General features: G+C 44.8%; 1 protein-coding gene across 2 annotated transcripts in view; it reads left to right on the top strand.

Moving 5' to 3' along the window:
- Positions 1-23,278, top strand: part of LOC140426372 (tetratricopeptide repeat protein 7A-like) — a 515,720-nt gene extending 492,442 nt beyond the window's left edge. Inside the window, exon 21 of one of the 2 annotated variants that reach the window (XM_072511044.1) lies at positions 22,968-23,278. In XM_072511044.1, coding sequence (XP_072367145.1) covers positions 22,968-23,189 — 222 coding nt within the window. In that variant the 3' untranslated portion in view covers positions 23,190-23,278. The remainder of the gene's footprint in view (positions 1-22,967) is intronic. The other variant, XM_072511055.1, reaches the window with a different exon arrangement.
- The last annotated feature ends 3,875 nt before the right edge of the window (positions 23,279-27,153 follow it).

Genomic DNA, 27,153 nt, shown 5'->3' on the forward strand with positions numbered 1-27,153 from the left:
ATACAGTCAGTGGGGACACACCTCTCGCTGCCACGAAACCAGCGGCGGGTGTGCGCCATCGCCAGGACCATAAGACTCCACCAGCGTGAATGGCTTAAAAATCCTATCCTGTGTGTAGGTTGAAGTAGCATTAAGCAATGATAAGGTTGCTTCTTCAGGTCACAGTGTGTCCCTCTCGTAGGCAGACTTGTCCATTGTCGTGACGGAATGTATGGTTGTGAATTGAGTTTTTAGAGAATAAACTAACGAGGTATATTTGCAAATGATCGCATGTCAGAGACAGAATGCTAGATGAACAATAAGTAAATCCATTTTTAAAAATGGGGGTGATTTCTTGGGGGATTGTGCTAGCAGGAGAGGTTGAATAGAAGGACCTATATTCCTTGGAATTTAGAAGAATGAGAGGTGATCTAATTGAAATATTTAAAATTCTTAATGGGCTTAATAGGTCAGATTCCACTGGCCTGGGAGCTATGGTCCCATCCTCAGAATAATGGGTCCAACATTTAGGACTGAGATGAGCAAAAAGTTCTGTATTCAAAGGTTGTAAAGGAGTTCTGTGTCACAGAATGATGAGGGTTTTCAGTTGTTGAGCATATTCAGTCGGAATTTGACAGATTTTTGGATAGAAGGGGAAGCAAGGAATGTGGAGATAGTGTGGGAATGTGTTGTTGAGCTTGGAAATCAATCAGGATCTTATTGAATGTCGGAGCAGGCCAGAGGGGCTGAATGGCCTCTTTCTCTTTCCTATATTCTTGTAAAAAAAAAAGGCTGTCTTATTGCAGTCATTCACATCTGTTTTGTAACCAATGTGTTACCTATTCCCACTTCAAGGCAGCTTATATTTAAGGCACCGAATAAAAAGCCCTTAAAATGTTACTCTTATTGAAGAACAAAACGAAGTAAATTAAAAACAGATTGAATTACAGTGCAGTAAAATGAATCTCTAAATACTTGGGTCCCAATCACCCCACTGAGGCTAAACTCCATACACCTCTGGCCTTTCACATTCCACTGGCCTCTTGTGACTTGAAAAATTGGAACTTTTCTCAGTGGGAAAGAGAAAGCTAATAAAGGTTTTCAAAATCAGCAAACGATTTTGAGAGGGTAAAGATTTTTTCCAATGGTTGGAAAACTGTTCATCAGGATCTATCAACAGAATGATCATTAGGAGAATGGACTCTTGGCGTGAACATAACGTCTGCAAACAAATAAATAGCTGCCTAATATTTGTTCAGCAATGAGAATGAAGAGTATAAGGATAAGGAAAGACAGATTATCAGATATCATGAGAGACAGATGATTGTTGCATTGCTGGGCCATGAGTACACCACCTCTCAACTGGAGCTACTGAGTTGAATAATGTACGTTGCTAAAGTTGAACAGGTATTCTAGAGCAGGGGTTTTTAAACTCGGGGTCGCAACCCGCGGGTGGGTTTCGGGAGGGTTGCAGTGCGATTGGCCGTGGTGTTCCTGATCACAGGAGGAAAGCCCAACGCCTGCGACTGGCCTTTAAAAATGGCGGCCCCGAAGAACTTTTGAGATTGCCAGCCATCCCGCGCATGCATGCAGGATCAAGCAGTGCACAGGCCCGGGGCCAAGCGGGGTGGACCACCTCCTCCCGAAGTCAGTGTGCTGTTCAAGGCCAGTTGTTTCAGCAAACGACAGAGTCCTCCCACCAGAAGCGGCGACGTGTTCTGGGCATGAGAGTGACGATTTTGCAGCTGCCAGCAGTGCTGGTGTGAACTCCAGGGCCTCTGGTGAGCAACCCATTAAGAAGAAGCTGAAAACAAGGAACACAGCGGCATAGAGATGATTACTTGAGGTGTGGGTTATTGTGCCACTGCAAATCAGGATTCAACGTTCATGTGTGATATATGCAGGGAAGCACTGGCAATTGAAAATTTAAAACCCTCAAAACTTCAAAGATATTTGAAGACTATGGAGAGTTCGAGGACAAACCTCTTTATTCTTTTCAACGGATGCAGTGAGATCTTAAATCATCAGCTGAAGTTATTATCAGAAATGTAACATTGAATAACAAAGCAAGTGAGATCATGAGGATCAGGCAGGCTCACCTGTCACATTATAGATAAGTGAAAATGGTGGGTCGCGAAGGTCAGCCGGAGTGGGTCACGAAGGTCAACCGGGGTGGGTCGCGAAGGTCGGTCGGTGTGGATCCCAAAGGATGGTCGGTTGGTAAAAACGGGTCCCAGGCAAAAATGTTTGAAAGATACTGTCCTGGAGTTTTACTTTATTACCTGCAGTATCCGAGGGGACATTTTCCAGACTTTCGTTTTCTTGGAGATCAGCTAGTTAGTTCCCTCCTTAAAAAAGAATACATTTAGCAGATTCCACGATGGAGAACATTAATGTGCACCACCTCATAGAGGACAGTCTAGGAGACAGAGTTCAATAAAACAAAATACTGCGGATGCTGGCGATCTGCAATAAAAACAAAGTGCTGGAAATATTCAGCAGGTCTGGCAGTATCTGTGGAGAGAGAAGCAGAGTTAACGTTTCAAGTCGAATATGAACCTTCAGTGCAGAATGAAGGACCAATGTGATGGCTTTTATGCCATTGAAGTGGGGGGGGGAGGAAGAACTAAAGGAAAATTCTGGGATTGGGTAGAGGGCAGGAGAGATGAAATGACAAAGATGTCATGGAGCAAAAGGCAAAGGGAGTGGTAATGATCATATGAAAGAAACAAAGCATTTGTCCCGAGTAAGTGTGAATGGCAGATTAATAAACAGCCCTGTCTGAAGGCACAAAAGCAGAATCACAGTGGGGGAATGGAGTTCATGGCCTGAAATTGTTGAACTCAATGTTGCGTCCAGAAGACAGTAAAATACATAATCGGAAGATGAGGTGCTGTTCCTCGAGCTTGCGTTGAGATTCACTGGAACACTACAGCAGAAATGAGTGTCATTAAAAGAGGAGCAATGCCTTTCAATTCTTCAAGCCACATTATAAAACGTGGTTGAGAAATTGTCGTTATCCATATAGCTATTATTCAAATACAACAGTCATGATTTCAGGAAAGTACTTCAGATAAAGTACCAATCCAATTTCCCTGCCAATATAAGGTCAATAGAATGTCCCATAATGTCACATTTTACTGCATTCAGTTAACTGCAGTATTGTTAGGGTTTGCAAACTAAAACTAAAAGATTGTTCAGTTTCTCTTTTCCAATTTTAGAAACCCAATATTGAACTTTGCTTTCATTATGAGCCCAACGACTCCCACAGCTATCTCAGCTACACTTCCTCACAACCTGTCTCCTGTGGGAATCAATTCCATTCTCCCAGTTTCTCTGTCACGCCTGTTCTGATGATGCAAGCTTCAGCAACTGCGCTTGTGATAGGCCTTTTTGCTCAGCCGAGGATTCCAGTCCCCAAATGTTGGCAGGGCCCTCCACTATGCCTGCCCATTTCCCACACTTCTGCTCTCACCCTTCCCTCTCATTCCCAGAATTGTGATAAGGTTCCCCTTGTCCTCACTTTTCACTCCACCAAGCTCCACATAAAAGGATCATCCTACATTATTTCCATCACCCACTTCCAGCATGATGCCACCACCACCAAGTCTTTCCTCCCCTTCCCTGTCAGTATTCTAAATAGATCAATCCCGCCATGATAACCTGGTGCACTCCTCAATCATCCAACATCTTGTCCCCTTCCCGTACAATCATAGGAAGGTGCCCTTTCACCTTCTCTGTCCTCACCGCCCAAAGCCCCAAACACTCCTTCCAGGTGAAGCAGTGATTTACTTGTACTTCTTTCAATTTAGTCTATTGCATTCACTGCTCGCCATGTGGTCTGGTCTACACAGGGGAGATTGGGTGACCGCTTTGCAGAACACCTCTGCTCAAGTAAACACAAACCCAAGTTACCGGTTGTTTGCTATTTTATTTCACCAACATGCTGTCACAGAACTTGTATTTTTTTAATTATTTATTTATTTGCAAAGGAAACATTAATGATGTTCATACAACGCACTGTCTCAAGATCTGTTTTGATCCTAGTTGGACTAAGTTAAACTTAAGATTAAAAATGGCAGGAGATCTCAGACCCATGTTATGCTCCTCTTGCTCAATGTGGGAGCTCAGGGACGTGGCTGATGTCCCTGGCTCCTTCACGTGCGGGAAGTGTGTCCAGCTGCAGCTCTTGTTAGACCGCAAGACGGCTCTGGAGTTGTGGATGGACTCACTTTGGAGCATCTGCGATGCTGAGCAGGTCGTGGATAGTACATTTAGTGAATTGGTCACACCACAGACTAGGATTGCTGAGGGAGAAAGGGAATGGATGAGCAAAAGGCAGAGAAAAAATAGGAAGGCAGTGCAGGTGGCCCCTGCAGTCATCTCCCTCCAAAACAGGTATACCGTTTTGGATACAATTGGGGGAAATGGCTCACCAGGGGAAGGCAGCAGTAGCCAGGTTCGTGGCACCGTGGCTGGCTCTGCTGTGCAGAAGGGAGGGAAAAAAGAGTGGAAGGGCTATAGTCATAGGGGATTCAATTGTAAGGGGAGTAGACAGGCGGTTCTCTGGTCGAAAACGAGACTCCCGAATGGTATGTTGCCTCCCAGATGCACGGGTCAGGGATGCCTCAGATCGGCTGCAGAACATTCTGAAGGGGGAGGGTGAACAGCCAGTTGTCGTGGTGCATATAGGCACCAATGATATAGGTAAAAAACGGGATGAGGTCCTACAGGCAGAATTTAGGGAGTTAGGAGCCAAGTTTAAAAAGTCGGACCTCAGAGGTAGTAATCTCAGGATTGCTACCAGTGCCACATGGCCACATGTGGAATTCATTGCCACAGAGGGCGGTGGAGGCCGGGACGTTGAGTGTCTTTAAGACAGAAGTTGATAAATTCTTGATTTCTCGAGGAATTAAGGGCTATGGAGAGAGAGCGGGTAAATGGAGTTGAAATCAGCCATGATTGAATGGCGGAGTGGACTCGATGGGCCGAATGGCCTTACCTCCGCTCCTATGTCTTATGGTCTTATGGTAGTCAGAGTAGAAATGAAAGAATAGGCAGGATGAATGCGTGGCTTGAGAGATGGTGCAGGAGGGAGGGGTTCAGATTTTTGGGACATTGGGACAGGTTCTGGGGGAGGTGGGACTACTACAAATTGGACGGTCTACACCTGGGCCGGACTGGAACCAATGTCCTTGGGGGTGCTTTTGCTAACGCTGTTGGGGAGGGTTTAAACTAATGTGGCAGGGGGATGGAAACCAAATGACGAGGTTAGTGGTCAGTAAGGAGGTAGTAACTAAAGCCTGTAAGGAACTAGATCATGAAGTCAGCGTGACTAAGGGGAAGAGTAGGCAGCGAGCAGATGATGAACACAAAGGGACTGGTGATCTGAGGTGCATTTGTTTTAATGCAAGAAGTGTAGTAGGTAAGGCAGATGAACCTAGAGCTTGGATTAGTACCTGGGAGTTTGATGTTATTGCTATTACTGAGACTTGGTTGAGGGAAGGGCATGATTGGCAACTGAAAATCCCAGGATATCGATGCTTCAGGCGAGATAGAGAGGGAGGTAAAAGGGGTGGAGGAGTTGCATTACTGGTCAGAGAGGATATCACAGCTGTGCTGTAGGAGGGCACTATGGAGGACTCGAGCAATGAGGCGATATGGGCAGATCTCAGAAATAGGAAGGGTGCGGTAACAATGTTGGGGTTGTACTACAGACTTCCCAACAGCGAGCGTGAGATAGAGGTACAAATATGTAAACAGATTACGGAAAGATGTAGGAGCAACAGGGTGGTGGTGATAGGAGATTTTAATTTTCCCAACATTGACTGGGATACACTTAGTGTCAGAGGTCTAGATGGAGCAGAATTTGTAAGGAGCATCCAGGAGGGTTTTCTAGAACAGTATGTAAATAGTCCAACTCGGGAAGGGGCCATACTGGACCTGGTGTTGGGGAATGAGCCCGGCCAGGTGGTTGAAGTTTCAGTCGGGGATTACTTTGAGAATAATGATCACAATTCCGTAAGTTTTAGAATACTCATGGACAAAGCCGAGAGTGGTCCTAAAGGAAGAGTGCTAAATTGGGGGTAGGCCAAATATACCAAAATTCGGCAGGAGCTGGGGAATGTAGATTGGGAGCAGCTGTTTGAAGGTAAATCCACATTTGATATGTGGGAGGCTTTTAAGGAGAGGTTGATTAGAGTGCAGGACAGACACGCCCTGTGAAAATGAGGGATAGTAATGGCAAGATTAGGGAACCATGGATGACAGGTGAAATTGTGAGACTAGCTAAGAGGAAAAAGGAGCCATACGTAAGTTCTAGGCGACAGAAGACATAGAACATAGAACATTACAGCGCAGTACAGGCCCTTCGGCCCTCGATGTTGCGCCGACCTGTGAAACCACTCTAAAGCCCATCTACACTATTCCCTTATCGTCCATATGCCTATCCAATGACCATTTGAATGCCCTTAGTGTTGGCGAGTCCACTACTGTTGCAGGCAGGGCATTCCACGCCCTTACTACTCTCTGAGTAAAGACAGACGAAGCTTTGGAAGAATATCGGGAATGTAGGACCAATCTGAAACGAGGAATCAAGAGGGCTAAAAGGGGTCATGAAATATCTTTAGCAAACAGGGTTAAGGAAAATCCCAAAGCCTTTTATTCATATATAAGGAGCAAGAGGTTAAGTAGAGAAAGGGTTGGCCCACTCAAGGACAACGGAGGAAAGTTATGCGTGGGATCAGAGAAAATGGGTGAGATTCTTAACGAGTACTTTGCATCGGTATTCACCGAGAAGAGGGACATGATGGATGTTGAGGTTAGGGATAGATGTTTGATTACTCTAGGTCGTCGGCATAAGGAGGGAGAATGTGTTGGGTATTTTAAAAGGCATTAGGTGGACAAGTCCCCAGGTCCAGATGGGATCAATCCCAGGTTTCTGAGGGAAGTGAGAGAGGAACTAGCTGGGGCCTTAACAGATATCTTTACAGCATCCTTGAACATGGCAGAGGTACCGGAGGACTGGAGAATTGCTAATGTTGTCCCCTTGTTTAAGAAGGGTAGCAGGGGTTAATCCAGGTAATTATAGACCGGTGAGCCTGACATCGGTGGTAGGGAAGCTGCTGGAGAAGATACTGAGGGATAGAATCCATTCCCATTTGGAAGAAAATGGGCTTATCAGTGATAGGCAACATGGTTTTGTGCAGGGAAGGTCATGTCTTACCAACTTAATAAAATTCTTTGAGGAAGTGACAAAGTTGATTGATGAGGGAAGGGCTGTAGATGTCATTTACATGGACTTCAGTAAGGCATTTGATAAGGTTCCCCATGGTAGGCTGATGGAGAAAGTGAAGTCTCATGGGTTCAGGGTGTACTAGTTAGATGGATAAAGAACTGGCTGGGCAACAGGAGACAGAGAGTAGTAGTGGAAGGGAGTTTCTCAAAATGGAGAACTGTGACCAGTGATGTTCCACAGGGATCCGTGCTGGGACCACTATTGTTTGTGATATACATAAATGATCTGGAGAAAGGTATAGGTGGTCTGATTAGCAGGTTTGCAGATGACACTAAGATTGGTGGAGTAGCAGATAGTGAAGGGGACTGTCAGAAAATACAACAGAATATAGATAGATTGGAGAGTTGGGCGGAGAAATGGCAGATGGAGTTCAATCCATGCAAATGCGAGGTGATACATTTTGGAAGATCCAATTCAAGAGCGAACTATATGGTAAATGAAAAAGCCCTGGGGAAAATTGATGTTCAGAGAGATCTGGGTGTTCAGGTCCATTGTACCCTGAAGATGGCTGCGCAGGTCGATAGAGTGCTCAAGAAGGCATACGGCATGCTTTCCTTCATCGGAAAGTATTGAGTACAAGAGTTGGCAGGTCATGTTACAGTTATATAAGACTTTGGTTCGGCCACATTTGGAATACTGCGTACAGTTCTGGTCGCCACATTACCAAAAGGATGTGGATGCTTTGGAGAAGGTGCAGAGGAGGTTCACCAGGATGTTGCCTGGTATGGAGGGCGCTAGCTATGAAGAGAGGTTGAGTAGATTAGGATCATTTTCATTAGAAAGACGGAGGTTATGGGGGGATCTCATTGAGGTCTACAAAATCATGAGAGGTATAGACAGGGTGGATAGCAAGAAGCTTTTTCCCAGAGTGAGGGACTCAATTACTAGGGGTCACAAGTACAAGGTGAGAGGGGAAAAGTTTAAGGGAGATATGCGTGGAAAGTTCTTTATGCAGAGGGTGGTGGGTGCCTGGAATGCATTGCCGGCGGAGGTGGTCGAGGCGGGCACGATAGCGTCATTTAAGATGTGTCTAGACAAATACATGAATGGGCAGGGAGCAGAGGGATACAGATCCTTAGAAAATAGGTGACAGTTTTAGATAGAGGATCTGGATCGGCGCAGGCTTGGAGGGCCAACGGGCCTGTTCCTGTGCTGTAATTTTTCTTTGTTCTTAGAACTGTTGGACCTTTTCTCCTTTCATTAAGTTTCTATTGATGCAAAGAACCCTATTCCTCTTTTCTATCTCCATCCACAATTAGCTTGAATCATCATTTGGCAATTAGTGTAAGTTTATTCCCATCCCAGAATTTATATGCTGGAAAGTTGACCTTATTTCCATTATAGCTCAGTCCCAATTTTTAACATTCTGGCACTTTGACAATCTCGTGCTCCGTTCCTACTGCCACTTACCTCTGTGTGTTAACAGTAAGTGCCCTTGGTCTTCATACAATATCAGGAACAAATCCTTAGCACAAACAGTGATCATATAGGACACATTGTACAATGGTCATTTCCTCTGGGATTGTAAACATTGCCTCCATTTCTTTCTTTAATTATTTTCCAGCAATGTTGGAATACCGAGCCTCTGTGTCACTGCTTTGACAGAGGGTGTGATTCAATGGTCATGCAGCACCAGAAAAGCAGCTTGGAGCAATGAAAGCCGGGAGACCTCGCCCCCGGGATCCATCCGTCTCGCCACACCTTGTGAGCTCCAAAGCGATCTCGCCCTCCCATAGTTAAGGCTTGTGGTGGAGGTCGGGAATATTTTTAGGGGCCTCAGAGATCAGGACACCATTTTTAAATGTCATCCCGATCTCTCGCTAGAATGAGGAGTTCTAGTGGGCGGAGCTCCCCACTGTACAAAACGGCCGCGAGTTTCCCTTTCAAGCCCCTTCTACAACGCGAGCCACGTTGAATAGCCATGTGTTTCTCAGCACTGCGGGTGCCAGGAAACACGCGGCTAAACGTTGTTCCCTTTGGGAGAATCGCGCCCATAGTGTTAGCCTGAACATAGTTTCAGTCCCTGTTTCATTCTCAATCTGAGTCTTGTCTAATGAAAGCAGAGGCAACTATAGAGGTTGTAATTTCCGAATAATCACTCAAGTTGCTGTTGAAATGACTATCTGCATTTGTTCTCAAACTTTCTAAAATAGAAGTAAGAAGAATTAAATACATTGGAGTGTAGTTGCTACAAAATACTTATCCCACTTGGAATCATTTAGTATCCAGTTAACAGTAAACAAGTTCCACAACATTAGGAGTGATAAAATCAAAAGGGAGAGGTTCATTCCTGGTGGTCCACAGCTTCTGGTATGAAGCATTGGGAATATTAACATTTGTGGGAGAGCAGCCATTCACTAGCCCTCCGGAGCAATGTTGTTTACCCAGGTGAACCGCAGTTGGGAAGCATTCACCAAAAGGAAAATTGCATAAAAGAAAATGTATTTGTGGGAAAATGAACAAATAAAAATAAAGCAGCAATTTGCAACAACTGGCATTTAATTAATGTCAACTAGATAAAGATGAATTGTGTTTCAAATGAGTGGGCAGCATTGCAAGCAAATGTAAACTAAGAGGCTAAGCAACAGTTATAAGCAATGTTAGGATGCTTGTTATTTCCCTAGAATGAGTTTCTTAATATGTTGGGGGACAGACAAACTAATTGAAACACAACATTAAAATTGATTGGGAATATGAAAATAAGTACAAAAGTAATTGTTGTTCACATTGACTACATACTGTCAGCCATCTGCACAACCACATCCCACCTAAACTAGAGTGCATATTGCTCTGAAGGACTCTTGGTGCAGTGTTTTGCAGTTAATCTGGAAACATATTCTGAAATGTTAACCTATTTCCTCTTTTGGACCTGAATGACTTGTGTAATTACAGCATTTTCTGTTCCTATTTTTGGCTTATTTTCTTACTTCCTTTGTCCAGTGCTTTAGAATTTAAACAGTAAGGCAGAGAGCTAGTTATATTGTGCAGTTTTACAGGCCTCCCAAATGCCAATGAAATTTAGTGATTTACTTTCAGAATTTTTTTCTTTTAAAATGCTTTGTTCCATTCACTATGGCTTCTAACGTAAGACCCTGTGTTTCTCAAAAGATGTCTCTGTTTCTTGGCAATGTGTTGTTTATTGGGTATGACGTACTGTTATTCGTAGTTTGGGTGGGGGGATTAGCTGGCCAGAATGTTGCATTCCTATGCTTCCAAAGTTCAACCCAGCCTTGGCTCCTATTCAGACTTGGCTGTGCTTGAATGGTTTGAGGTTTAACGGACTCTAAACTGAGTTGCCATTTTGATAGTTGTAGGCAAGGAAGAAGAGGTAAAGTTAGGATAAAAAAATTAACTCATGTAATGATTTCCATTTTACCTGCATTGCCTGAACTGGATGTTTTCATTTAAGAATGTTTCTGTAATCTTGTTTTCTCCTCACAAAGCCAGCAGCTTGAAGCTAAGCTGCTGTTGCCATAGCATTTTTGAGCATTTATTACTAAACAAAGATCGAGCTATTATGTACATTCCTGAGCATTTCATAGCCTTGCTGATGACACCCAAAGCGGAAACTCTACCCTGATATGTTTTAAAAGTCCTGTCCAGGTTATGGAAGTACAATTCAAATCGATGCACCTCAGCCTACCAATTGAGCCTACTTAATCCAAATGGCATTGATTGTAACAAGGCTTCAGTAGTTTAGTGAGTACTTTTGCTGTGTGGCTGGAGAAGCGGATTATCCTTTTACTCATGAGACCTAGATTAAACCCAGCCCTGACTGATGGGATGAAGTAGCTCTTCTGTCTTTCTGTTAGGTTCTGGGGGCCCTACATTGAATGTGTGTGGGTTGTCTCAACACGGGTCTTAGCGGGTTTGGGGCCATAGCAACAAATTGTCCCTTTGTAATAATTAGCAACAAGATTCAGCGAAACCACAAGAAATGGATTTTATGAGAAATGGAAAATGCTACTAAGTTAAACCTACTATTCCAAGATTTTAAACTGAAGTCTAATGTGAGAGCAAATTAAAAATACTTCACCCTGCATCTAACGTAATGATTGTTGGCATTGGTTGCTGGCACTGAAAAGTGTTAAATTCTGCAGCTTAAAACTTTTTGATCTCAATGCAAGAATGTATTTTAACAGCCTTTAGCTTGGGTAAAATGCCATATTAATACCACTAGCCCCTTGTGTGGATTTTGCACATTCTCCCCAGTCTGCATGGGTTTCACCCCCACAACCCAATGATGTGCAGGTTAGGTGGATTGGCCATGCTAAATTGCCTCTTAATTGGAAAGAAATAATTGGGTACTCTAAATTTATTTTTTAAAATACCACCAAACCTTAACATAAGTCTCAAACAGAGGCGGAAATCCTAAAGCAAGCTGCCATACTTCTAAGGCTAATTGCTGGGAAGGTCCTGTTGGAATAAAATAATCTTCCGAAAGGTCGCCCTCAGAAAACAGGGAAAATTTGCTTTGTGTTCATCCGAGCTGCACAAGAACCATTAAAGGTAGCATGAGGTTTGTGGAACAGAAAAACATCTTATGAAGGAACATGGTGAAAATAGAATAAATTCTACCTTAAATGTAGTAGGATATTTTTGTATTGGATGAGGGACTAGAGAGATGTATTTCCAAGTCTGCAGGTGACACTAAGTTTGAAGCCACAGTACATTGTGTGGATAGGAGACAAAAATCACAAAGGGATCTAGAAAGTTGAAATTCGTGGACAAAACTATCACAATAGAATTTGAAATGGGGAAGTCTGAGGTCCTTCACTTTGGATATGTGAAAGACAAATCTCAATATTTATTTTGTGGTAAGAAACTAGAAAATGTGGAGGAGCAAAGGGATTCACTGATGTATGGCCCAGTGCACAATGCATTAAAAGCTAGAGTACAAGTACAAAAAGGCAAATAGAATGTTGACCTTTATCTCAAGGAGGTTGGAATGGAGGCGTGAATGTAATGCATAAATTGTACAGACAGAGCCCTCTTCAGACTCTGTCTGGAGTATTGCATTCAGTTCTGGACACCAAACCACAGTGCAGATATATTCACATTCAGTATTGAAAGCCTGGACATTGTCCAGGTCTTGCTGTATTTCGACAAGAACTGCTTCAGTATCTGAGGAGTCGCAAATGGAGCCGAACATTGTGCAGTCATCTACAAACATCCCCACTTCTGACCTTTTGATGGAAGGAAGGTCATTGATAAAGCAGCTAAAGTCGGTAGAGGAGCTGAAGGGCAAGTGGGAGGAGGAGTTGGGGGAGGAGATTGAGGAGGGTCTGTGGGCTGATGCCCTGAGTAGGGTTAATTCCTCTTCCTCGTGTTCCAGGCTTAGCCTGATACAGTTTAAGGTTAGTCACAGAGCGCATATGACGGGGGCGAGGCTGAGTAGGTTCTTTGGGGTGGAGAACAGATGTGGGAGGAGCTCAGGAAGCCCGGCGAATCATGCCCACATGTTCTGGTCATGCCCGGCACTGGATGGGTTCTGGAGGGGTTTCGCGAGGACTATGTCCAAGGTGGTGAAAGTCCAGGTCAAGCCAAGTTGGGGGCTGGCACTATTTGGGGTGGCGGACGAGCCGGGAGTGCAGGAGGCGAAAGAGGCCGGTATTCTGGCCTTTGCGTCCCTGGTAGCCCGGCGGAGGATCTTGCTATTATGGAAAGACGCGAAGCCCCCCAGTGTGGAAGCCTGGATAAATGACATGGCAGGGTTCATCAAGCTGGAGAGGACAGAGTTTGCCTTGAGCGGGTCTGCGCAGGGGTTCTTCAGGCGGTGGCAACCGTTCCTAGACTATCTCGCGGAGCGTTAGAATGAGGTCGGTCCGCAGCAGCAGCTGATGTCAAGAACAGTCTCTCTCATCTCATCTTAGGCATTCAGCTCTTTTGCCCATGTTTGAACCAAGGCTGTAATGAGGTCAGGAGCTGAGTGACCCTGGCAGAACCCAAACTGAGCGTCTGTCTGCAAGCAGGTTATTGCTGAGTAAGTTCCGCTTGAAAGCACTGTTGGTGACACCTTCCATCGCTTTGCTGGTGATTCAGAGTAGACTGTTGGGGCACTAATGGACCAGATTGGATTTGCTCTTTTGCTTGTGTACAGGACATACCTTGGCAATTTTCCACATTGCCGGGCTGATGGCAGTGTTGCAGCATGTGGTGAGGGAACCAACAAGACGGAAAAACATACTTGACCTCATGCTCACTAATCTGCCTACTGCAGATGCACCTGTCCACGATAGTATCGGTAGAAGTGACCACCGCACAGTCCTTGTGGAGACAAAGCCTTGTCTTCACATTGAGGATTCCCTCCATCTTGTTGTGTGGCACTACCACCATGCTAAATGGGATAGACTTTGAACAGGTCTAGCAACTCTAACAGATCTAACAACAAGGACTACTTGTGTACCAAACAGCATAAGCAGCAAGTGAGACACAGAGCTAAGCGATTCTACACCGCATCAGATCTCAGCGCTACAGTCCTGCTACATCCAGCCATGAATGGTCGTGGACAATAAAACAAGTCACTGGAGGAGGAGGCTCCATAAATATCTCCATCCTGAATGATGGAGGAGTCCAGTATAAGGTCAGAAGTGGGGATATTTGCGGATGACTGCACAATATTCCACACCATTCACGATTCCTCAGATAATGAAGCAGTCCATGGCCAAATGCAAAAAGACCCGGGCAATATCTAGGCTTAGACTGACAAGTGGCAAGTTACATTTGTGCCACACAAGTGCCAGGCAATGAACATCTCCTACAAGAGAGGATCTAACCATCATCCCATGACATTCAATGGCTTTACCATCGCTGAATCCCCCACATCAACATCCTGGGGGCTATCATTGATCAGAAACTGAACTGGACTAGCCACATTAAAACTGTGGCTACCAGGGCAAGTCAAAGGCTAGGTATCCTGTGGCAAGTAACTCACCTCCTGACCCCCCAAAGCCTGTCCACCATCTACCAGGCACAAGTCAGGAGTGTAATGGAATACTCTCCACTTGCCTGGATGAGTGGAGCTCCACCAACACTTGAAGCTCGAGAACATCCAGGATGGAGGAGCCCACTTGATTGTTCCTCCTTCCACAAACATTCAAACCCTCCACCACCAAAGAACAGTGGCAGCCTTGTGTCCCATCTACAGGATGCACTGCAGTAACTCACCAAGATTCCTTAGACAGCATCCTCCAAACCCACGGCTACTACCATCTGAAAGAACGAGCATTAGATACCTGGGAACCCCACCACCTGGAGGTTCCCCTTCAAGTCACTCACCACCCTGACTTGGAAATATATCGCTGTTCCTTCAATGTCACTGGAGCAAGATCTTGGAACTCCCTGCCTAACATCACAGTGGGTGCTCCTGCACCTCAAGGACATCAGCGGTTCAAGAAGCCAACTCACTACCACCTTCTGAAGGGCAACTAGGGAAACTAGGGCTGGCCTAACCAACGACGCCCACATCACGTAAATTAATTTTAAAAAACTATTCACAGCTGGATGTGGCAGGACTACAAAGCTTAGTTCTGATTCGTTGACAGCTTAGCTCTGTCTATCACTTGCTGCTCATGCTGTTTGACATGCAAGTAGTCCTGTGTTGTAGCTTCACCAGGTTGACACCTCATTTTTAGGTTTGCCTGGTGTTGCTCCTGGGTCTGAAGTCATATGTAGGCCAGGCCTGGTAAGGGCTGTAAATTTCCTACCCTAAAGTACATTGCTGAAACAGATGGGTTTTCAGAATAATTCACTAGTTTCATGGTCATACTAGCTTTTTTTATTCCAGATTTATTTAACCAAATGAATTTAAGTTCCTCTTGCTGCCCAGGTGGGATTTGAACTCCTGACTCTGGAGACAGGATTTTTACTTAAATGCCAGGGCAAGTTGGACAGTCACATAAACCTTCCACTCTGATTGGTATGCCAATTTCCTGACACAAAACCAACATGAGATTAAAAAGCTACAAAGAAAGCAGAATACATAGCTAGTTAAGGCTATTAACCATATCAACACATTCTCAACCATGAAAGGTAGGAAGAGGCACGAACGCAGCAGGGAATGAGTCAGAAAGGTGAGAAGGCAGCAAAAGGCACCATTAAAGAGGGAGGGCTCAGAGAAATCCTCATTCACAGGCAACTAGTTGTACAGCATCAAAATAATTATCTGTCATATCTCTTCACATTTGACAATGGGAGATGGTGGGATCCTTTTGCATACAGGCCTCACAGTTCATGAGTGAGAGGCTTATGAAAACACCACAAATAAAGGAAAGAAGGACATGACAGGAAATGGGATTCAGCTACTCAGAGATTGGATTGGCGAGCGATGATGTGCAGCCCTTTGCAAGAGTAGAGGCAGACCTGACGCAACAGGGAGCAGGGGTGAGAAATGAGGGAGAGGAAGTCAATAGAGGCAACACCCTCAGCATGGGGTCTAACGCCAAAGCAGAAGCTGCCTGGAAATGTCAGAGCGTCAGTGCTGCAGGACTCTGTGCCTGTCCAGACAGTTGGTTGCTCTCATTGAGGGACATCTGAGAATTCACAAGAACTGTTGCCAGGGCCTTCCTGTATCTGGAAACATCACAGTGGCCTTGTTTTGTTTGCAACCTGTTCCATCCAAGGAAGGGCAACAAATATTGGTGGCAACCCATGGCATCACAAGGTATGATGCTCTGTTTGAAATGGCAAAGAATTACATTAATTTCTGACAGGTAGTGATGTGTTAGTCACCACTGATGTATATATTGTATATAGAGGATGTTGGTGTATGTGCTTTACGGTAAGGCCCTGTACTACAGGTACGGGGGTATTTCCCTGCCAGCTGGCTCCGCCCAGTAGGCGGAATATAAATATGTGTGCTCCTCGTACAGCAGCCATTTCACCAGCTGCTGTAGGAGGCCACACATCTTAGTGTAATAAAGCCTCTATTGCATCCAACTCTCGTCTTTGTGTAATTGATTGTGCATCAAATGGCACTCAAATTCAAAGCACAGTGTGATCTTCCTCTGCCGCGCGATGTCCTTTAGTGCAGGGGGTTATTGATTGCATCCATATGGCCATTGCAGCATCGACTGACCAGCCATAAATATTCCTCAATAGGACAGTATTCCACTCTTAAATGTTCAGCTGATATATGATCATAGCGAGAGTTTTATTCAGATACAGACACTGTCCTAGAAGCAATCACGGGGCCTTCATCCTCCAGAAGACCCAGATTCTGCCGTTTTTCATGACGTTATCTGAGATCTGTGGATGGTAGTCGGCAGACAAGGTTATCACTTGTAGAGATAGTTGGTGACTCTGGTGTATCACTGCCACAGAAGCTGAGAGACACTAACCGATGCCACCTGAGTGTAAGGGTCATCCTTGAGCAAACCACTGGCTTCCTGGTGGAAGCTCAGATGCACTGACTGGTCAAGTAGCACCTGCCAATACACTCCTTAAGGGTCTTGTGCATTGTGGTGATCTATTGAGTCCTCCTTCTATAGCTCTCCAGAGAGGTGTGGACTGGAGATGGGAGAAAAAGTGGAATAGCACAGTTCTTTGCTTGAGCAGAGGAAGAGGACGACAAGAAGTGGAGAGTGGTCCTCTTCCTGTATGGAGATGCTGCCATGTCAAGCTTAAGAGGCGGAGCACATCAGAATAACGAGCATGCCAGGGCCAGTCTGATGGAGAGATGTTGGACTGCTATGAGACTCAGTCTTCATAACATTTGGAGAGAAGAGTGTCCTTCATCTGAGTGAGAACAACCTCAGTTTGTAGCAAAAGTCAACAACTTTCCAATGGCACAAACACTGCAAGTCGCCATGGTCTGCACTGAATGCACTCCTTCTCAGCACATTGTTTGGCCCTTATTTTCCATGCTCCTGGTTTTCATCATGTTGAAATGGAAACATAGAAGTCGGCACTTGAACAACAATTTTCCCTGTGATTTAATGCATAACAGTTTGATATAATTTACAACATCCAAGTCATCCACAAAGTGTCATTACGTATTCGGTGAACTCCACTCACGACCACTCCGATAAGTTGCCTCTCCGTGGCTGCAGATAGAAATCGAGGCAGACTGATTTCGCCTGTCATAGACATAGAATTCCTACGGTGCAGAAGGAGGTCATTCGGCCCATCATGTCTGCATCGACCATCTGAAAGAGCACCCAACCTCGGCCCACTTTATCGCCCTGTCCCTGTAACCCCACCTAACCTGCACACCTTTGGACTGTGAGAGGAAACCAGAGCACCCAGAGGAAACCCACTGAGATGCCCATATCGATCAGCTTCATCATGGATCTGCTGGGAGCATATCTCCAAAGCTGCTACACTGGTGTCACTGCAGGGGCAGCCCCTGTCACAGGGCATAACCCCACAGGCACTTCCTTTGCCAGAGGGGCCATGACGCTGGATAATGATGATGATGCCCTGTGAGGGATAGCCATCCCCCCCCCCAATCACCATCTTGTCGCCTCCTCAACTCTTTCATGGTGATCGAGGTCGCACGAGCGAATCACAAGATGCCATCCACTCTTCATTTGTGCCATTTGTACTACAGACCAGTCAAAGCGACATAATGCATCCTCTGCGTGTTGGGGCACTGTTTCTGCATCCACACTGAATCATGCTGCATGTAGCTCCCATGAGATTGGCCACTTTTTCAACTGATGAGCTCATGCACTCAAAGCATTGAGTCATTGTGGAATACTTGGGGTGAATGGACTCCTCAATTCTCATTCCACTTCTACGCAAGTCTCATGTAATTCTGATACAGTTTCTCCAGGTAGAGACAGCTGTTTTGTGACTCCCAATACTTCATATCTCAACCCTGCTGAATAGAGCTGCACCTGTCCTCCACCCCCCGAGGGGGATTGACCACAGCCAACTCGGCCTCCCCCTGAATCATCCAGTCCTGATCTGATGTGCTTGTTGTGCCACTTTTTACAGTACCATGTGAGGCGCATTGAAGTGCAAGCAACAGCAACGTGAGCTGGGGAACCCCTGTCCAGACATGCCTTCTCTCTTTCCTAGGCATTGCTTTACAGTTTGAACTGCAAGGTGAGGAAAATTGCCATTAGGATATGAAAATGAAAAGAATGAAAATCGCTTATTGTCACAAGTCGGCTTCAAATGAAGTTACTGTGAAAAGCCCCTAGTCGCCACATTCCGGCGCCTGTTCAGGGCGGCTGGTACGGGAATTGAACCAGCGCTGCTGGCCTGCCTTGGTCTGCTTTAAAAGCCAGCTATTTAGCTCTGTGCTAAACCCTGTGCTCAATGCCTCTCCCACTCCCAGTTTTTCATTCACAGAAGATGTTGTTGTCTTTACTATAGCCCACTTGTCCATTAGCACTCAGGTTATGAACTATGGCTTATGGGTCATCAAGCCTGCTGCGCACCTTGTAATGATATACACAAGCTAACTTGTATATAATGATGTAACCGAACTCCGACCAGCAGGTGGCAGTGTAGTCTACCTTGTGACTCTGTACCTCGAGGAGTTGGGAGTTAGTCGTGTTAGTGGATATTCATACTTGCAGTAGCTCAAGGATAATTTATTAGTATTAGTATTTTGTAATATATTTCTTCTAGTTATCTTTACCGCACACTTGTTTGATAATAAATTAGTTTAACTAGACAAGAACTAGATGTTCTATTGTGCATCATTCCTACCGGCCATAGCACAAGAACGTAGACCTCCATGTGACCCCAGGATGCTCCTTTCTTTTGCACCCTGGTGACTGCTGACCAGAGGTCATACCATCCGGGTCGATCTTTGGGCTCCCCTTTCCAAACTTCAGCAAATGATTGAAATGTATCCAGTTCCTCCTCACCACTCCTCTGCTGCTGACCTTGTGAGCCATCTCCAGCCATGCCATCTTGGTCAGCCTTGCAAGCCTTCCTGTGCCATGGGCTGGAACAGGATGTTTCTCTGTAAATGTCAGCACCTTCAGTGAGGTGTCGGAAAAACCACGGGCTTCCCTGGCAATGCAGTCCTCCTCACCCATTATCCTCTGCTCAGCACCCCCCCTTCCATCATTGCGGTGAATGCCCGTTGAAGCAATGACTGCTGCTTGCCCTTTAAATCGGGCTTGTTGCTTCCTGTTTCCCGCCTCCTTCCTGTGTCTGCTGCCGTTAATTGGACGGCAAATTCGTCACTGGGCCAATTAAGCTGATTTTTAATTAAAATAGCAACACAGTATGTTACCAGTACTGTGTGGGGCCAGGCTCTGAACATGAACTTAACACTATGAACCTGACTCTGGTATTGAAATCCTGCCCCGTACCTTTAGTCTGAGCCACTGGATGACCAGTCCAGTAACACAGTAACTACAATGCTACCATTCCCATGTTTGAACTAAATGCAGAACAGCTCAAGGGGCTGAATGCAGACTCTGTTCCTATTTTCCTTTTGAGGAGCAAAGCAGCAGGGTGCAGAAGAGTTGGAATATATTTTTAAAAAACAGATATTGCAGCTAAGTAAATAAACACTAAATTACTAGAAACGGAGTTAAGCACACAGATGTTACTTGCAACATGACATATTACCTAGCTTGGCCAAATGTGGAGAGTCAACAATTCCATCGCATTAGTTGATGAAATATCCCAGCCCAAGTAGAAAGGAGTAAATAGGAGAATTAGAAAAAAGTCATATAGAAAGAGAGAGAATAATGCCTAAACCATATGCTTCAACTTTAAAAGGTTGAAGATTTGAAATTACACTGGTGAATTACTGCTCTATAAACTCAGGTTACGCATTGCCAAATAGTGACGCATTACCATTGTATTTCAGAAATGCACACATATCACTGTAGGCTGTTCTTTTGAAATTAAGAATGTTGGATTGAGTCCATCGCCCAGAAGTCTTTGCGACATCTTAGAATAAGATATTTTAATTTGTTACAGCGTTCTTTATTTGTTTCTGTGGGTGTTGCTGGCAAGGCCAGCTTTTATTGCCTAGCCCGAATTGTCTTTGAGCATGTCGTTGTGAGCTGTCTTCTCAAACCACTGCGTGGTGAAGGTACTCCTGTTGTGACGTTAGGTAGGGAATTTCAGGATTTTGATGATGAATAAATGGCGATAAACTTTGAAGTCAGGGTGGTGTGTGACTTGATGGGAAGCTTGCAAGCGGTGGTGTTTCCGTATCCTGTTTCCCTTGTAGTTAGTAGAGGTTGCAGGTTTGGAAAGTGCTGTTGAAGAAACCTTGTTGAGTTGCTACAGTGCATTTTTTATGTGGTACACACTGCAGCCTCCCTCTGCTGGAGGTGGAGGGAGTGAATGTATGAGGTGGCAGGAGGGTTGCCAGTCATGCCAGCTTTTTTATTTATTCATTAATGGAATGTGGGCATGTTAGTTAGGGCAGCATCTGTTTTCCATTCTTAATAACCCTTGAGACGGTGCTGGTGAGCTGCCTTCTTGGGTGGCACAGTACCATAGTGGTTAGCACTGTTGCTTCACAGTGTGCAGAGTCTGCACATTCTTCCCGTGTCTGCGTGGGTTTCCTCCGGGTGCTCCGGTTTCCTCCCGCAAGTCCCAAAAGGTGACTTGGGTGAATTGCACATTCTGAATTCTCCCTCTATGAGTACCCGAACAGGCGCCGGAGTGTGGCGACTAGGGGCTTTTCACAGTAACATCATTGCAGTATTAATGAAAATCTACTTGTGACAAGAATAAAGATTTATGGGCAGCACGGTAGCACACTGCACTGTGGCTTCACAGCGCCAGGGTCCTAGGTTCGATTCCCCGCCGGGTCATTGTCTGTGCGGAGTCTGCACGTTCTCCCCATTTCTGCGTGGGTTTCCTCCGGGTGCTCCGGTTTCCTCACACAGTCCAAAGACGTGCAGGTTAGGTGGATTGGCCATGATAAATTGCCCTTAGTGGTCAAAAAGGTTAGGAGGGGTTATTGGGTTACAGGGATAGGGTGGAAGTGAGGGCTTAAGTGGATCGGTGCAGACCCGATGGGCCGAATGGCCTCTTTCTGCACTGTATGTTCTAAGTACTTCTGAATTATTAGATTCTTGCCTCGCAGCAGTCCATGTGGTGTAGGTACACCCAGAGTGCTGCTGGGAAGGGAGTTCCAGGATTATAACCTGCCACAGTCAACGAACGATGATATATTAGTGTGTGGCTTAGAAGGGAATCTGCAGGTGCTGTTCCAATGTATATGCTGCCCCTGTCTTTCTGGGTGGTAGAGGTCAAGAGTTTGGTAGGTGCTGTCAAAACAGCCTTGGTGAATTGTTGCAGTGCACCTTGTAGATGGTACACACGGCTGCCACTGTGCATCAGTGGTAAAAAGAGTGAACGTTGGATGTGGTGGCAATCAAGCTAGCTGTTTTGCCCTGGTTGGTGTTAAACATCTTGCGCCTTATAGATGGTGGACAGGGTTTCTAGAGTCAGGAGGTGAGTTACTGACTATTTAATTCCCAGCCTCTTTCCTGCTCTTGTAGCCACAGGACTTATGTGGCTGGTGCAGTTAAGTTTCTGATCACTTCTGACCTTAAAATGGAGGGACAGTCACTGATAGAGCAGTTGAAGATGATTTGGCTCAGGACACTACCTTGAGGAACTCCTGACACTGAAATAATTGACGTCCAATAACTCACAACCATCTTCCTTTGGGCTAGGGTTGACTCCAACGAGTCAAGTTTTCTTCCTGACCCTTACTGGAAAAGTTTACTCGGGCTCCTTGGTGCTACATTCTGCCAGACATTGGCAGTCACTCTCTGGAATTCAGCTCTTTTTTCTTCATATTTGGACTAGGGCTGCATCATTGTTTCCAACACCTTCCATCATTTTGCTGATGATTGAGGCTTGCAGCCATATTACAATATTTAAAGTGCCAACCCACCTCAGGGTGGTCTCCTGCCCACTTTCAAGCCCTTGCCCCCAAAATTCAGTATGTAATGCTGCTTTTTTTTTTAACCACTGACTTCCAAGTACTCCATCTGGAAATTGTCTTACAAATTTTTTAATTCCAGAATCAATCTATGGTCTGTGCTGTGTTAGTCAAGAGCACTGTTTTTTGTGTTGTAAATAAGCTAGGAAGCCAGATGTTCTGCTCCTGTGTGTTCTGCAGTACCTGCCTGCCCGATTGCTCAATTCATTGCAAGAGGTCCCATCGCATTTTTTTCAAGGAAGACCGTGACGTTCGACTGCTGTCACGGTCGACATGATTTTGTCAACCAACCCACCAAACTCAGGACAACTAGTCGCTTATCTTCAGAAAATGCTGGAAATCCTCAGCACATCTGGCAACATGTGTGGAGATAGAAACAAGAAACATGTTCAGCTGAATGTGACTTCTTCGAACTCGGAACGTTAACTTTATTTCACTCTCCACTGATGCTGCCACAGTGGCCCAGTATTTCCAGCACTTTATGTTTTTATTTCAGATCTCCAGAACCTGCAGTTTTTTGTTTTCATATCATGATGGTGATTTATCTTCTTGCTCTTTGTGGGAACCTGTGTGCACAAATGAATTGCTCCATTTGCCTACCTATCACAACCCTTCAAATGTAATTCATTAGCGGTGGGTGATTTGAAAATGTCCTGAGGACATGAAAGAGGCTCATGTCCTGAGGACATGATAAATGCAAGTACTTTATTTTTTAAAGTCATGGTTTTCATATCCTTGTACTTTGCATCATAAATTGATTTAATCCTCCACATGGTGCACTGATCTTTGTGTTTTATTCTATTATAGGGAAGAACACTGCACAAAATGGGCCGGAGTAGCTTGGCGGAAAAGTTCCTGAGAGACGCTGTTCAGGCTCAGCCAACGTCCCACGAGGCCTGGAACAGTTTGGGGGAGGTGGTGCGAGGCCAAGGGAAAAATGAAGAAGCTGTGGAATATTTTCTTACTGCATTAGAGCTGGAGGCCAGCAGTCCCATAGTCCCATTCACTGTCATACCGAGAGAGCTTTGAAATCAATCATATGGATCACATTTAGTATATCTTGCATTTTTCTTCCCCAAGATTTAACTTGCTGACTCAGGTATTCAGATGGGGGGGGGGGGGGGGGGGGTGGAGGAATCAATCACTGAGCTCCTTTAGCCAAGTTTCCTTACGCCAGAGGTTCGTGACGGCCTCCTCCATTCCTTCCCAGCTCCCACTAGAATCGGGCGCAGTTTTACCACTCGTAGCAATTCTTTTGAAACCGTGTGAGACATGGCATGAGACATTTTGTGGATCGGATGTCTTACACAGGATCGTATCCAAAGCAGAACATCCTTATTCCAAAGCAGCTGCAGTGGCATTTTTCCAGGATAGTCTGATTGTGCTGCGTGAAGAAGCACAGATAGATCTGTGATCTGTGTGACTGCCCTCCAGTAACATGCACATTACAGTATCACTGTTTTGCTTTCTCCGCGCGCCCCCCCCCCCCCCCCACCTTCCCCGTTGGAGGGATTTTTTTGTTGCATGAACCTTGGGGATTTTTCAATATTTAAAAAATACTTTTCTTGCTACATATTGTCCACATCATCAGCTTCATTTCATTTTCTACTGTAATATTGTCTGTGTGGTCTGATTATTATCATAGATTATCATAGAATTTACAGTGCAGAAGGAGGCCATTTGGCCCATCGAGTCTGCACCGGCTCTTGGAAAGAGCACCCTACCCAAGGTCAACACCTCCACCCCATCCCCATAACCCAGTAACCCCACCCAACACTAAGGGCAATTTTGGACACTAAGGGCAATTTATCATGGCCAATCCACCTAACCTGCACATCTTTGGACTGTGGGAGGAAACCGGAGCACCCGGAGGAAACCCACGCACACACGGGGAGGATGTGCAGACTCCGCACAGACAGTGACCCAAGCCGGAATCGAACCTGGGACCCTGGAGCTGTGAAGCAATTGTACTATCCACAATGCTACCGTGCTGCCCAATTATTTAAATGTGTACACAGGGGCTGGTTTAGCACAGTGGGCTAAATAGCTGACTTGTAAAGCAGACCAAGGCCAGCTGCGTGGGTTCAATTCCCGTACCAGCCTCCCCGAACAGGTACCAGAATGTGGCGGCTAGGGGCTTTTCACAGTAACTTAATTTGAAGCCTACTTGTGACAATAAGCAATTTTCATTTCACCATATTGCTGGGCCTTTTGCTCAATTTAGTGCTTCAATTATGACTCATTCATCTTTTATTTTACAACAGACATTAGTCAATATCTTGTTCCCAATTTTTTTTCTCCCCAACCCCAGAATATAGTGTAATACATTGAGGGTAATGTTCACTATGACAAATCTTTGGTTTTATGTGGTTTATTTTCCAAGAATACAATATTGCACATGGCTTAGTCATAGGGAAGGAACATAATTTGCACAAGATTTGGAATGCACGTCAAACTGCTTGGGTAACAACAAATTCCAAGCTCTTTGCTTGTTGAAAGTTCCATCACTTATTTAATAAGGCACACACACATATCAGAGACTGCTGGACAATATTTATCCAGTGTGTGTGTATGAGTGAGAAAGATGAGGGAACTCTTGTCTTCACAAAGTGCTTACCAACCATGAAAGCATACAGTTGTTGAGAAAGATATATTTATTGTGTTATAAATCTGTGCACGTACTTCCACACTTCCCTTTAAAGCAATAATTTGTTTAATATTATGATAGCATATATTATATTTGAGAATATTTAATATTGAGGAAAATGCTAGAATGCTGTTTGTTCTGACCCAGAGTCCTGGGAGCGAATGCTGAGAAAGAGCTTTTTTGTAGTCTTACTCGGAGTGACGAAGAATCTAACAAATGGAAATGGCACACTGAAGTAGTAGGGGTTTTTAATTTTGATGACAAACAGAAAGTCTAAGATGCCTGTCACAATCTAGACAATTGCCACATATGACATCAGCTACTAATTCTCATGCAGGGAGGATATGTCAAAATGAAACGTCATTGGGACAATGGAGGGGAAAACACTGAAATGCGTTGCTTCTGGCCTTAACCACACTTTAATCTGTGTGTCCGTTTACTGGAAAAAGAAATAAAAAATATTTAATGATTAATTACTGACAAATAATAGCCCCTGAATGGCAGAAAGGGAAGTAGTCTGCAGTGGAAACAGGAAATTAAAACATCCTCATTTGACCAATGTGTTCTGAGGTTGCTTAGCAACTTTTAATTTGTTTTAATTTAATGTACAATTGACTGTCCACGTGTGTGAACTCAGCACAGGCAGCCCATGCCACAGTATGTGTTTCATTTCACACCATGAGCTGGAAGGAGCTTAACCTCATTCACATTCACCATATTAAGCAACAACTTGAACTGCTGCTGCCTGTCAGGGAATTTCCTGTCGTAATTTTAAATGCATATAATTAGCTAGTCTCATGAGACACTTTAGTGGATGTAAGACTTGTTCATTGAATACAAGCAGTGGGTTGGCAACATTGTGCATTATTGCACACTTGCCAGTTCTAACAAAATGTTTTATCTTTAATGTAAAACTAACCACCACCAAAAATAACACATTGTTCAAGTCCCTCAGCAGGTGCTCCAGCACAAACATACTGCAGCTGAGCCTGTTACACCAACTTTTCACCTACTGCAGGCTTGTCTGCAATGCTGGGAAAGCCTGCTTTGCTCAGAGTCTAGCCTCTATACACTGCAACGTGGACTCACAGCGTTGACTGCAGCACAAGAAGAATTACATACATGCATTTGCTCAAAGGTTACAATTTCACCTTGGCTTTTGTGACTGTGGAGTCTTTTATGAAGTTGAAAAAAAAAGGTGTAAATTGTCTAGCGGTCTGAAAACCCCCCACCTTTTTTGCTCAGGTCAGCAAGCCTTGTAGCAGTCAGTCAGAGTGAGTCCAGGCAGTTTGACGTTTGTCCTGTACAGTAGCTGGCTGTACGAGATGCATATGCTTGGGGAACAAGGGAGTGCCAGCAAGATTCTCACAGTATTACAAAATCTCGATGGAATAACTCTGTAACTGTACATGACATGCACAATTTGCTAAAGCACAAAGCCACTTCTTTCCTGTTTCATTCACGGGATGTATCTTTGTGTCAGTTCAGTTGCAGCTAATTGGATTTGATTTTAGAATTTTAGAAGTAGCGGGATCAGATTCATTATTTTGCGCAATAATTTGAAATACAGTCACTGGTGAGAGATACTTGGAGGACAACTTCCACGTGTCTCGCACAGTGTTATTTGCCCCAACCCCCCCCAACCACCACCACCACCAATGGTGGTTCCTTTATTTGGGTAAGATGGGCCGTTTTAAATTAGAACAACAATTTCTATAAATGTGGGACAGCCAGCCTGATTAAACTAAGGGGACTATTCTTCAGAGTTCAGTGAGAGATGCGGAAATTGGCCATATTTCATTTTCACATAAAGATCATTCCTTACACATGCTGCCAGTGTAGAAATAGTTAAACCGGAATTACCAAAAGATTATTTTTTTATCATTCTTTCATGGGATGTGGGAGTCTCTGGCTAGTCCAGCATTTAGTTCCCGTCCTTAATTGCCCTTGGAAAGGTAGTGGTGAATTGTTTTCTTGAACCGCTGCAGTCCATATGGCGCAGGTCACCCACAGTGCTGTTATGAAGTAAATTCCAGGATTTTACCCAGTGACAGTGAATGAATGGCAATATAGTTGCAAGTCAGGATGGTGTGTAGCTTGGAGGGAAACTTAAATGGTGTTGGTGTTCCCATGCATCTGTTGCCCTTGCCCTTCTAGGTGGCTTGGAAAGTACTGTCAAAAGAGTCTTAGTGAGTTGCTACAGTACATCTTGCAGATAGGACATACTGCTGCCATTGTGCATTAACGGTGATGGGGGGGGGATATTGATGATGAGGGATGGGGTGTCAATCAAGTGGTCTTTGTCCTGGATAGCGTCAAGATTCTTGAATGTTGTTGGAGCTGCAC

Source organism: Scyliorhinus torazame, chromosome 1 (genome assembly GCF_047496885.1).
Source record: "Scyliorhinus torazame isolate Kashiwa2021f chromosome 1, sScyTor2.1, whole genome shotgun sequence".
NCBI classification, from domain to species: domain Eukaryota; kingdom Metazoa; phylum Chordata; class Chondrichthyes; order Carcharhiniformes; family Scyliorhinidae; genus Scyliorhinus; species Scyliorhinus torazame.